Genomic DNA, 13695 nt, shown 5'->3' with positions numbered 1-13695 from the left:
GTGGTTGTAGACAGCGATGAGGTCTCCTCCCTCAGCCTCCTTTTCTCCAGACTAAACAGCCCCAGCTCCCTCAGCCGCTCCTCATGTGTCTTGATTTCCATCCCCTACACCGGCTTTGCTGCTCTTCTCTGAACATGTTCCAGCAACTCAATGTCCTTCTTGCAGTGAGGGGCCCAAAAGTGAACACAGTGCTTGAGGTGCGGCCTCACCAGAGCCGAGTACAGGGGGACGATCACGTCCCTTGCCCTGCTGGCCACACTGGGTCTGGTACAAGCCAGGATGCCATTGGCCTTCTTGGCCACCTGGGCACACTGCTGGCTCATGTTCAGCCAACTGTCAACCAACACCCACAGGACCTTTTCTGCCAGGCTGCTTTGCAGCCACTCTTCCCCAAGTTTATGTTGCTGCATGGGGTTGTTATGACCCCAAGTGCAGCACTGGCATTTAGCCTTGTTGAATGCCATACGACCGGACTCAGATTACACTTGGCATGAATGTAGTGTTCTTTTCATAATCTGCATGATGATAATGTACTGTGTATCAATTACGCTATTCTGCAATTGTGCAGTTAATGTTTTGGTCCTGTAAATATCTTCCATTCTCAGATCTCAATGCTTACCTGTAATGCTTGTTTTACATGTTTTCTGCACTGGAGAACTTGTATTATCATTTGAAAAAGTTGTAACAGTAACATTATAGGTTTTGAAATAATCCAAAGGTGATGTTTTGAAGCCTTCTCCTGAACAAGACCGACTCTCTTCTTCTTTTATAACCCAAGAATCAATAGATATTTTAATGGTGAAGCCAGAATAGTGACCATAAGGACATTCCCACTTCAGCATTAGGTAAGACATATTAGCCACCGATTCACACTGAAATGAATTCACTGAGGAAGGAACTGCACAAAAAAAAAAAAAAAAGAAAAAGAAAGGTTTCTATTTATAAGCTCTTCTGTGTATAAGCGTTTGTAAAACACTGGTATTGCTTTCCACTTTTAAACAGACGAAGCTACTGCCTACAAAGAACTTGCCACACAATGAGGAAGAGTATTTAGCACACTGTAAGTACACAGACCCCCTTTTGTGCCAATTTCTCTGCAGACAGGTTTACTGAGAAAATTGGGGTTGGATAAGTGTCAATATCAGCAAAGCTTTCCAATACTGTTCAAAAAACAGCCTTTGATATTCGTAACTCCCTCAGTGGTTCACGGATAGCTGGACCGGATCTGACAAAAACTTCATCCTGTCATCTATCCTGTCTCCAGCAACAGGCGAGCATGAATACAAAGAAAAGAATGCAGGATTGAAGGATGCAGACATGCTAGCATATAAAGGAGAAGTTATACATGGCCCCATGGGGAATGCAGACAAGAGCACTAGGGTCACTTTACGTGTAGAAAGTGACTGAAGAACACACCAACGATCCAAGAGGAAATAACAGTGAATCCAAACAAAACGCAAAGGAGACTGAAAAGAACCACAAGTGACCCTTCAACATAGTGCCAAACAGAGGAAGGGGGATACCTAGCAGAGAGTTACAGCAGGAGCAGCGTGTGAGCCATTCCAAACAGCCTCTCTGCTGCCCTCCCTCCAGGGAAAGGGAGGGAAACTGCTCCAAGTCCCAGGGGTTGCTCTATGACAGGGGGTCTCACTCTAGGACAGGACCCCAGGGGTCAGGACAGGGCAGACTAAGCCACCTCCTTCAGGTCTGGACTGTAGCTAGCCCTGGCAAGACAAGACCTTGTGGTCACCAGTTACAGGAGCACAGGCTGCTCAAACCAGTTTAGAAGACTCTGGAGACCAAACAACTGAACTAGCTCTGTGACAGGCAAGACAAGACTCTGTCAACAGTCACAAAAGTTTGCTACCAAAGACAGAAGAAGCAGAGGCAGAGCCACACTGGACTCTTTTGCACAGACTAAGTAAGCATTATGAGCAGCCAAGCAGCATGTTCAAAGTGCCAGAGACACTCTTAATGGGTTCATCACAAGGCACCTCTGGAAATCCCAGTAAGAACCTCTGGACAGATTCACTTCACCTCAGTTAAAATCAGACAAAGCAAAGGAAAGGACAAAGCAACGCAACAAGGGGAAAACATCACAGTGCTTAGCATAACGAACACAGGACCACCTCCATCTTCACCACTCTGCTGAGGAGCTGGGTGGAGCAGCATAGACAAGAGCTGCCCAGCAGTGCTGCCACGACTCAGCCACAGCCAAACATCCTTCAAATGCGTGAAGTTCTGCAGGCAAAATACACCATGTGGGAGCCCTTCAAAACAAGGGTGTGAAGCCCAAAACCAAACGGGAAAGAAAGCAAAAACATGTTCCACACAACCCCTGTCCACACAAGCATGACCAACAAGAGGTGGGCAGTGTATAGCACCTATGCCTGCAGCAGCATTTCACCCATCAGGCAGAGCCCTGTGCTGCACAGCACAACACAGTCCACAAAAACATGACTGCAAGCAGCTGAGACTTACCTGTGGATTTGTTTACAGTCACTCCTTCTCCTTCCATCTGACCATCAGCCGCTACTGCAAATACCGTGAAATTGTAATTTGTCCCAGGGATTAACTCGGCAATTTCGGCTTCCTTGACATTTGACGTATCATTCCAAATGGAGGTACCATTTGCAACCTCTATCCTGTATGTGTATGGGTCCAAAGCAGTGTCGTTCACCCTCCATGTCAAGGCAACAAAAGTCTCACCAACATCCACTACCTGGAGATCAAGAACTTTGCTGGGCTCTGGAAAGGCAAAACAACAATCCATCAACCTGTAACGATATCTGCTGACAAATGGGGATAGAAAAAACTCAGGCACACCACTGCTTCGCTCCCTTCACACCAATCATCGTTCAAAGTGCAGGGGCACCCAGCAACAGCACCAGATGCTCCCAGAGACTCGTCCATCAACGGGCTTGTAAAGGAAAACTACAAAAAAGAATAGTCGTTTTGAGTGGGGTCCATCTCCATTTTGCCCTCCAAAGCAGGAGTGTATAGCACCACCGTGCCAGCATTCAAGAGCTAGAGAGGTGGGCAGGAAGAAGATGAGGACCAAGGAGGAGATAGGGAAGAAAGACAATTAAAACAAAAACCAAAATCAGATAAGGGCAATGTTTCTGCTGCACTCTAAGATCCCATCCTTTGCATATAGCCCACATCAGGCTCCAGCACCAAAACATCCCTTCGGTCCTCAGCCATACTGAACTACAAGCCTTAAGCAGGCAGGCAGAGCCCCGAGCTGCACAGCACAACACAGCCCACCACAAACACGACTGCAAGCAGCTGAGACTTACTTGTATACTGGCTTATGGACACTCCTTCTCCTTCCGTCTGACAATCAGCCGCTACTGCAAATACCGTGAAATTGTATTTTGTCCCAGGGATTAACTCGGTAATTTCGGCTTCCTTGACATTTGACGTATCGTTCCAAATGGAGGTACCATTTGCAACCTCTATCCTGTACGTGTAGGACTCCGAAGCAGTATCATTCACCCTCCATGTCAAGGCAACAAAAGTCTCACCAACATCCACTACCTGGAGATCAAGAACTTTGCTGGGCTCTGGAAAGGCAAGACAAAAATCCATCAACCTGTAACAATATCTGCTGACAAATGGGGACAAAAAAAAAACAACAAAAAAACACAGGCACGCCACTGCTTCACTCCCTTCATGCCACTCGTCATTCAGAGTGCATGGGCACCCAGCACAGAAACTCCCCACGTGCAATCTGGTTTGTGCATAGGAGCATTTAAAACAGGGGTCTGAAGCCCACAGTTCCTACAATTTTTATTTTAAATTCCATTCTTAATAGCATTTTACAATAAAATAAAAAGAAATTTCAAAATGCAATTTAAAAATTTAAAATAGAATTTTTTTAAAAAAAAGTCTACTTCCCCTCCAAACTTAGGGAAGATAGGTCCTCACGAAAAATCTCTATGCTGCAAGCTTTACTGACTGGTTTCACCAACTGCTTACTACCAAGGTTATGCTTCTTCTGCATTCTAACCTCCCACGCTTGGCATATAGTCCACATCAGGCTCCAGCACCAAAACATCCCCTCTGTCCACAGCCATACTGCACTACAAGCCTCAAGCGGGCAGGCAGAGCCCCGAGCTGCACAGCACAACGCAGCCCACCACAAACACGACTGCAAGCAGCTGAGACTTACTTGTACACTGGCTTATGGACAGTCCTTCTCCTTCCGTCTGACCATCAGCCGCTACTGCAAATACTTTGAAATTGTATTTTGTCCCAGGGAATAACTCAGTAATTTCGGCTTCCTTGGCATTTGACGTATCGTTCCAAATGGAGGTACCATTTGCAACCTCTATCCTGTACGTGTAGGACTCCGAAGCAGTGTCATTCACCCTCCATGTCAAGTTGACAGAAGTCACACCGACATCTGCTACCATGAGGTCCAGAACTTGGCTGGGCTCTGGAAAGGCAAGAAAATAAACTGTCAAGACAGAGAAATGCAGAGAGTGGAAAAACCACAGTCACATTTCGCTACTCCACATAGATTAAGTGTTAACTGTAGCCATGCTGCACTTCTATAGTATCAACGCCCTGCTTCCAATATCCAGGGACATATCTCAGGAAAAGCCACAGAAATTTTGGAGGAGATTCTCTTTATTTTATTTCACATACTAAAATCACTTGTTTCCACAATGGCTTCCCAGACAGACAGACAGATGGAATTCAGGGAAGGAAGCAGAATGCAGGACAGTGTTGGTCTGTTAGCTCAAGACTGGGCCCATGAGTGTCTTAATCTGAGCTTCCCAGCACAGCCTCTCTGGGACAGCAGAAGGAAACTGTGCATGCAACAGTGACCCACACTGGGGGGTCGAGGTTGGCAAGTCTAAATCAGCACAAACACTGGGTAGACACGACTCACCTTGGGCAGCTTAGACAAGCTCCGCTAAGTAGAAGCATCTCCAGGATACGCTGCCCCTAATTGCTCTGTATATGGACACTGCCTGTTCCCTTTCCACGCCTGAGCTCAACACATAAGACAGCTCTTCTGCCATCTGCCCCTCTGATCTGGGGAAAAGGTGCCAGAGCACAAAGCAGACAGAGCTGGCACCGCTCCTGATAACGTGGTCCTAGGCAATGTCACTGCTCACAGAAGCCATGGGCCTCTGCAGAGAGCTCAAAACAAGCTTTGAGATCACTAAGTCTCTGTGATCTTTGTGATCCTGGGCACTGGATCCTTGCACACCACAGCCTTTTATAAAACCTGATGACAACCTCCACCAAGAAGCACTGTATGGGGCCCATTCAGACCTGATGTCCAGGCAAGGTCATGCTGTTGTAGCACCTGGACTTCTGCATAGCTCATCATCTTGGGCATTCAAGGCTAACTGCTCCACAGGCAGCTCGGACAGTCTCAGCCCTTTACCTTTTTGACAAGGACAGTCTGACATTCATGCTCAGAGGAGCCTGGAGTAAAGCAACATGGCAATGCGAAACAGTAAAAAGTTGGAAATAAAAGGAAAAAAAGCAGGGCTCTCTTACAAACTGCTTATTTAGGCACTGCATTTGAGAGAAACCGGTTCCTTACTTGTATACTGGCTTATGAACACTCCTTCTCCTTCCGTCTGACAATCAGCCGCTACTGCAAATACCGTGAAATTGTATTTTGTCCCAGGGATTAACTCGGTAATTTCGGCTTCCTTGACATTTGACGTATCGTTCCAAATGGAGGTACCATTTGCAACCTCTATCCTGTACGTGTAGGACTCCGAAGCAGTGTCGTTCACCCTCCATGTCAAGTTGACAGATGTCACACCAACACCCGCTACCTTGAGGTCCAGAACTTTGCTGGGCTCTGCAAAGGCAAGACAACAATCCATCAACCTGTAACAATATCTGCTGACAAATGGGGACAAAAAAAAAAAACAACAACAACAAAAAAAACACAGGCACACCACTGCTTCACTCCCTTCATGCCACTCGTCATTCAGAGTGCAGGGGCACCCAGCAACAGCACCAGATGCTCCCAGAGGCTCATCCATCATTGGGCTTGTAAGGGAAAACTGCAAAAAAGAATAGTCATCTTGAGTGGGGTCCATCTCCATTTTGCCCTGCAAAGCAGGAGAGTATAGCACCACCGTGCCAGCATTCAAGAGCTAGAAAGGTGTGCAAGAAGGAGATGAGGGCCAAGGAGGAGATAGGAAAGGAAGACAATTAAACCAAACCAAAACCAAAATCAGATAAGGGCAATGTTTCTACTGCATTCTAACCTCCCACGCTTGGCATATAGCCCACATCAGGCTCCAGCACCAAAACATCCCCTCTGTCCACAGCCATACTGCACTACAAGCCTCAAGCGGGCAGGCAGAGCCCCGAGCTGCACAGCACAACGCAGCCCACCACAGACACGACTGCAAGCAGCTGGCTTACTTGTACACTGGCTTATGGACAGTCCTTCTCCTTCCATCTGACCATCAGCCGCTACTGCAAATACTTTGAAATTGTATTTTGTCCCAGGGAATAACTCAGTAATTTCGGCTTCCTTGGCATTTGACGTATCGTTCCAAATGGAGGTACCATTTGCAACCTCTATCCTGTACGTGTAGGACTCCGAAGCAGTGTCGTTCACCCTCCATGTCAAGTTGACAGAAGTCACACCGACATCTGCTACCATGAGGTCCAGAACTTGGCTGGGCTCTGGAAAGGCAAGAAAATAAACTGTCAAGACAGAGAAATGCAGAGAGTGGAAAAACCACAGTCACATTTCGCTACTCCACATAGATTAAGTGTTAACTGTAGCCATGCTGCACTTCTATAGTATCAACGCCCTGCTTCCAATATCCAGGGACATATCTCAGGAAAAGCCACAGAAATTTTGGAGGAGATTCTCTTTATTTTATTTCACATACTAAAATCACTTGTTTCCACAATGGCTTCCCAGACAGACAGACAGATGGAATTCAGGGAAGGAAGCAGAATGCAGGATAGTGTTGGTCTGTTAGCTCAAGACTGGGCCCATGAGTGTCTTAATCTGAGCTTCCCAGCACAGCCTCTCTGGGACAGCAGAAGGAAACTGTGCATGCAACAGTGACCCACACTGGGGGGTCGAGGTTGGCAAGTCTAAATCAGCACAAACACTGGGTAGACACGACTCACCTTGGGCAGCTTAGACAAGCTCCGCTAAGTAGAAGCATCTCCAGGATACGCTGCCCCTAATTGCTCTGTATATGGACACTGCCTGTTCCCTTTCCACGCCTGAGCTCAACACATAAGACAGCTCTTCTGCCATCTGCCCCTCTGATCTGGGGAAAAGGTGCCAGAGCACAAAGCAGACAGAGCTGGCACCGCTCCTGATAACGTGGTCCTAGGCAATGTCACTGCTCACAGAAGCCATGGGCCTCTGCAGAGAGCTCAAAACAAGCTTTGAGATCACTAAGTCTCTGTGATCTTTGTGATCCTGGGCACTGGATCCTTGCACACCACGGCCTTTTATAAAACCTGATGACAACCTCCACCAAGAAGCACTGTATGGGGCCCATTCAGACCTGATGTCCAGGCAAGGTCATGCTGTTGTAGCACCTGGACTTCTGCATAGCTCATCATCTTGGGCATTCAAGGCTAACTGCTCCACAGGCAGCTCGGACACAGTCTCAGCCCTTTACCTTTTTGACAAGGACAGTCTGACATTCATGCTCAGAGGAGCCTGGAGTAAAGCAACATGGCAATGCGAAACAGTAAAAAGTTGGAAATAAAAGGAAAAAAAGCAGGGCTCTCTTACAAACTGCTTATTTAGGCACTGCATCTGAGAGAAACCGGTTCCTTACTTGTATACTGGCTTACGAACACTCCTTCTCCTTCCGTCTGACAATCAGCCGCTACTGCAAATACCGTGAAATTGTATTTTGTCCCAGGGATTAACTCGGTAATTTCGGCTTCCTTGGCATTTGACGTATCGTTCCAAATGGAGGTACCATTTGCAACCTCTATCCTGTACGTGTAGGACTCCGAAGCAGTGTCATTCACCCTCCATGTCAAGTTGACAGATGTCACACCAACACCCGCTACCTTGAGGTCCAGAACTTTGCTGGGCTCTGCAAAGGCAAGACAACAATCCATCAACCTGCAACAATATCTGCTGACAAATGGGGACAAAAAAAAAACAACAAAAAAAAAACACAGGCACACCACTGCTTCACTCCCTTCATGCCACTCGTCATTCAGAGTGCACGGGCACCCAGCAACAGCACCAGATGCTCCCAGAGGCTCGTCCATCAACATGCCTGGGAGGCAAGAGTAAGGAAGAGGCATCTCCAGGGGGATTCACCTCCCATTCCTTCAGAAGCAGGAGCACGCACCACCACCGTGCCAGCGCCCCCAGGGCTTCTCTTGGGAGCCCAGAGAGGTGCGCAGGAAGGAGACAAGCGTGCAGGGGAAGGTGCCGAAGAAGAAGGTGGTGCACCTTGGCACAGCCTGAGGGAAGGAAGATAAATGATTGCTGGAAGAGAAACAGAAGTGATCACCCACGACCACCCTGCTCTTTTTCCACTGCTCAGGCCCCAACCTCGCTCCCAGGGCTGGAAGAACAGAGAACACCTCCCCACAATCTCTCTGCGGCACTCTGTTCTCTGTGCCTCTGCCAACCAGGGTCAGCAGTCGTCACCGACAGACAGCGTGGAGAGATTCTGGGAATCAACAGCAAAGCCAGGAGCACATTCACACGCACGTTTCAGGACAACACGAATGACAAGAGCCAGCATCGGTTTCCTTTGAAATCCAGCCTGGAGAAAGACCAGGCTGTGCTACAGCCTTGCAGGCCAGCTCCGAAACCGGCCCTCCAACACCATGCATTCAGATGTAGGACACCCAGCACAGCAAGGTGCTCAATGGCCAAGGCAGTTCTCCTCAACTAGCACTGCCCAAAGCACATGCTCTTGCTGCAGCCTGATGGCAGACACAGGACCCCACATCACAGAAACTCCCCACGTGCAATCTGGTTTGTGCATATGAGCATTTAAAACAGGGGTCTGAAGCCCACAGTTCCTACAATTTTTATTTTAAATTCCATTCTTAATAGTATTTTACAATAAAAGAAAAAGAAATTTCAAAATGCAATTTAAAAATTTAAAATAGAATTTTCTTAAAAAAAAGTCTACTTCCCCTCCAAACTTAGGGAAGATAGGTCCTCAAGAAAAATCTCTATGCTGCAAGCTTTACTGACTGGTTTCACCAACTGCTTACTATCAAGGTTATGCTTCTTCTGCATTCTAATCCCCTCTGTCCACAGCCATACTGAACTACAAGCCTCAAGCGGGCAGGCAGAGGCCCGAGCTGCACAGCACAACACAGCACAACGCAGCCCACCACAAACACGACTGCAAGCAGCTGAGACTTACTTGTACACTGGCTTATGGACAGTCCTTCTCCTTCCGTCTGACCATCAGCCGCTACTGCAAATACCGTGAAATTGTATTTTGTCCCAGGGATTAACTCGGTAATTTCGGCTTCCTTGACATCGAACGTCCTGTTCCAAGCGTGGGTACCATTTGCAACCTCTATCCTGTACGTGTAGGACTCCGAAGCAGTGTCGTTCACCCTCCATGTCAAGTTGACAGAAGTCACACCGACATCTGCTACCATGAGGTCCAGAACTTTGCTGGGCTCTGCAAAGGCAAGACAACAATCCATCAACCTGTAACAATATCTGCTGACAAATGGGGACAAAAAAAAAAACAACAAAAAAAAACCACAGGTACACCACTGCTTCACTCCCTTCATGCCACTCGTCATTCAGAGTGCACGGGCACCCAGCAACAGCACCAGATGCTCCCAGAGGCTCGTCCATCAACATGCCTGGGAGGCAAGAGTAAGGAAGAGGCATCTCCAGTGGGATTCACCTCCCACTCCTTCAGAAGCAGGAGCACGCACCACCACCGTGCCAGCGCCCCCAGGGCTTCTCTTGGGAGCCCAGAGGGGTGCGCAGGAAGGAGACAAGCGTGCAGGGGAAGGTGCCGAAGAAGAAGGTGGTGCACCTTGGCACAGCCTGAGGGAAGGAAGATAAATGATTGCTGGAAGAGAAACAGAAGTGATCACCCATGACCACCCTGCTCTTTTTCCACTGCTCAGGCCCCAACCTCGCTCCCAGGGCTGGAAGAACAGAGAACACCTCCCCACAATCTCTCTGCGGCACTCTGTTCTCTGTGCCTCTGCCAACCAGGGTCAGCAGTCGTCACCGACAGACAGCGTGGAGAGATTCTGGGAATCAACAGCAAAGCCAGGAGCACATTCACACGCACGTTTCAGGACAACACGAATGACAAGAGCCAGCATCGGTTTCCTTTGAAATCCAGCCTGGAGAAAGACCAGGCTGTGCTACAGCCTTGCAGGCCAGCTCCGAAACCGGCCCTCCAACACCATGCATTCAGATGTAGGACACCCAGCACAGCAAGGTGCTCAATGGCCAAGGCAGTTCTCCTCAACTAGCACTGCCCAAAGCACATGCTCCTGCTGCAGCCTGATGGCAGACACAGGACCCCACATCACAGAAACTCCCCACGTGCAATCTGGTTTGTGCATAGGAGCATTTAAAACAGGGGTCTGAAGCCCACAGTTCCTATAATTTTTATTTTAAATTCCATTCTTAATAGCATTTTACAATAAAATAAAAAGAAATTTCAAAATGCAATTTAAAAATTTAAAATAGAATTTTTTTAAAAAAAAGTCTACTTCCCCTCCAAACTTAGGGAAGATAGGTCCTCAGGAAAAATCTCTATGCTGCAAGCTTTACTGACTGGTTTCACCAACTGCTTACTACCAAGGTTATGCTTCTTCTGCATTCTGACCTCCCATGCTTGGCATATAGCCCACATCAGGCTCCAGCAGCAAAACATCCCCTGTGTCCACAGCCATACTGCACTACAAGCCTCAAGCGGGCAGACAGAGTCCTGTGCTTCACAGCACAACACAGCCCACCACAAACACGACTGCAAGCAGCTGAGACTTACTTGTATACTGGCTTATGGACACTCCTCCTTCCGTCTGACCATCAGCCGCTACTGCAAATACCGTGAAATTGTATTTTGTCCCAGGGATTAACTCGGTAATTTCAGCTTCCTTGACATCGAACGTCTTGTTCCAAACGTGGGTACCATTTGCAACCTCTATCCTGTACGTGTAGGACTCCGAAGCAGTGTCGTTCACCCTCCATGTCAAATTGACAGATGTCACACCAACATCCACTACCTGGAGATCAAGAACTTTGCTGGGCTCTGGAAAGGCAAGAAAATATACTGTCAAGGCAGAGAAATGCAGAGAGTGGAAAAACTATTGTATTTTCCTCAACCAATTACTATTTTAATCAAGACATTCTTTTATGTTGTATGGCATGATTGCTAGCTCTATGATCTTCCTCCAACTCCTGAAGACTCACTTCATCTCAAAAATTAAAATAGTCTTGGTGCAACGGTGGTGACTTCCATACCTTAGTTGTCAGCTTCATGCAAGCTGCTGAGAAAGAATCACCCATACAACTTTTTTTTTTTTTTCCTTTTCCTAAGCTAGCTATCCTAAAGAAAAGGCTTGCAAGATTCACAAAACTCTCCTCTAGATCCAAGGTAGGTTATTTCAGCTGTACTCCATCACATATATATTTCAAATCTCTAGGTCACATATTTGAACTGCTGCAGCTGTAATGTAAAAATTTGCCATAATAAGCAGGGAAGGGAACCCAAGTCTAATGGTGATAAAACTATTTCAAGGACATCCTACAATCACATTGTTCAGTTACACTCTTAGTCAGTTGTGTAGATAAATTTTTTGCTCATTCTCTACTCCAGTAAAGCAGTTGGATCCACTTCCTGCCACAATCCTTGCACTGTGAACTACAGTTTTGACTTAAAATGCTAACGTAGTGTAAAAGCACAGAATACACTAAAGGTTCACATCCCAGTGGCATTCCAAGTCACTTACGTGTTCCACTGTTCCGATCACTTTTTGCCTCACCAGGTAGTGGCACATCCCCTGATGATCTTTTGTTCCTACTTGTAGAGTTTACTGATAAATCATCACTACTTTTGGTTCCCATTTCTGCAATTAAGTTTTTTGATCTGCAATCCTCAGTGCCTGAAAGGAAAAAAAAAATACAAGGCAGTAAGTATCTTTACAAAACTTCTGAATTCCCCACGTGAAAAAATATAGTCATTTACAGATATCTTGCAGAGACACAGACTCCTCTATTTTTTCAATTTGTTTTCCTACAGAGATTTCATTGCACATTTCCTGGTTTTACCACTTTTAACTTTTGTCAGACAATTTATATTAGATTAAGAAATTGCCACATTACTTCGGGTATTCAGTGACTCAACTCATAGTTTGAATGAAGGCTACCATGATCTGCTCTGTACAGTTTTGTTTAAAAAGAACTGAATGAACTTACAGGCACAATCTGTATGTGCATTGTTATTATGTAAAGCTAGCTGCTTTACTCAACCTGGCATAGCAACTTTATCTCTTAGCCTTAGCGTATGAGAGAAAAAAAAATTTAAAAATTCTGGTATTCACATACTGTTCCCACAAGGCAGATATGATATAGCTACAGAAAACTTTAAGTTGACATAGTGCAGCCCAATGTGAGGAGAGAGGTGATTCAGCTCTTTCAGTAACAATACACAGAAAAACTGCTATCTTAGTTGAAGCTGTGATATTGTTACATGAGCAATACGCACTGCAAGCACGCTTAGGAAAGGTGACTGTGAGCATCAGGATTCCTAGTCCTGGAGCATGGGTTTGGACAGAATCCCAACAGAACAGTTGTTTCTCAGTTTAATCGAAACTGATACACATGCAGGTTCACATGAAAGTGAAAGCAAAGAAAATACTATGAGCCAAACTCACTCACAATTCAAAGCTCCTTCAGAACTATATACAGTTTAAAGCAGTGTAAAATGTGAGTTTGTCTCTCCCATTTTAGTTTGGTCCTGAAACTTAAGGGCTAACTCATTTAAGTATGATGTTTGGTATTAAGGTAGATCTCATCTGCAATTAATTTTGGAAATTAGTGACACATGAAGCGTTGTCATCTTGGTAAGCACAGCAGTTGCTATACCTACTTCAAAAAATCCTCAAAGCATCACTTTGGGAGTCATTTTTGCTCTGAGTCGTTTGTTTTGTTTCGACGTATATTTTTATCCTTCTAACTATATTAAACCTGTACTTGATTTTACCAGAATCCTTTACAAACTGAAAAGCAAAAATGGATTAAAATGCTCATTTATGTCCTTATCCTTAAATGTCCTTTTTTTGTGTCCTTATATGGGATTTTTGTGTCCTTTTATATCCTTATCCTTAAATGCACTGCTTGAATTATGCTGACTAAATAGGAGTTTATATTTCTGAATGCTTTTTATAAAAAATAATTTCAGCAGTTTTTTTTAAATACTTAGCTGATGCTGTTTGACCTTTCGAAAGAAAAAAGAGGACAGCAAAAGTTACGTACAAAAAAAATACATAATTGAGTAACAGAATAATACTTACAGGCAGCTGTACATCTGACCTGGAAAACAAAAAGAAATAACAGAAATTAAAACTTTAAAACTACTGGAGGCTCAAATAAAATAAGGACTGTTTAAAAGTAACAGGTAGTACAAAAAAAAATCAGTTTAAAAAAAAAGAAAGTATTGTTTCACTACACACTTCTCAACCTGCAAAAGAAATACCTAAAAA

The 13695-nt window shown here is 45.6% G+C and overlaps 1 protein-coding gene across 8 annotated transcripts in view; it reads right to left on the bottom strand.

The window, feature by feature from the left end:
• PTPRJ (protein tyrosine phosphatase receptor type J) overlaps nucleotides 1-13695 on the bottom strand; it is a 124278-nt gene that overhangs the window by 13582 nt on the left and 97001 nt on the right. For 6 of the 8 annotated variants that reach the window (XM_080595127.1, XM_080595128.1, XM_080595125.1 and 3 more), the window contains 11 exons: nucleotides 13507-13525; nucleotides 11944-12096; nucleotides 10980-11243; nucleotides 9372-9638; nucleotides 7803-8069; nucleotides 6409-6675; nucleotides 5567-5833; nucleotides 4175-4441; nucleotides 3300-3566; nucleotides 2482-2748; nucleotides 620-898 (listed from right to left, as the gene is read on the bottom strand). In XM_080595127.1, the coding sequence (XP_080451253.1) occupies nucleotides 620-898; nucleotides 2482-2748; nucleotides 3300-3566; nucleotides 4175-4441; nucleotides 5567-5833; nucleotides 6409-6675; nucleotides 7803-8069; nucleotides 9372-9638; nucleotides 10980-11243; nucleotides 11944-12096; nucleotides 13507-13525 (2584 nt within the window). The remainder of the gene's footprint in view (nucleotides 1-619; nucleotides 899-2481; nucleotides 2749-3299; nucleotides 3567-4174; nucleotides 4442-5566; nucleotides 5834-6408; nucleotides 6676-7802; nucleotides 8070-9371; nucleotides 9639-10979; nucleotides 11244-11943; nucleotides 12097-13506; nucleotides 13526-13695) is intronic. The other 2 variants (XM_080595131.1, XM_080595130.1) reach the window with 2 other exon arrangements.

The sequence above is a fragment of the Anser brachyrhynchus genome, assembly GCF_964034855.1.
Source record: "Anser brachyrhynchus genome assembly, chromosome: 5".
NCBI classification, from domain to species: Eukaryota; Metazoa; Chordata; class Aves; order Anseriformes; family Anatidae; genus Anser; species Anser brachyrhynchus.
Note: the sequence above shows the minus strand (reverse complement) of the source record. Positions and strands in the feature narration are given on the sequence as shown.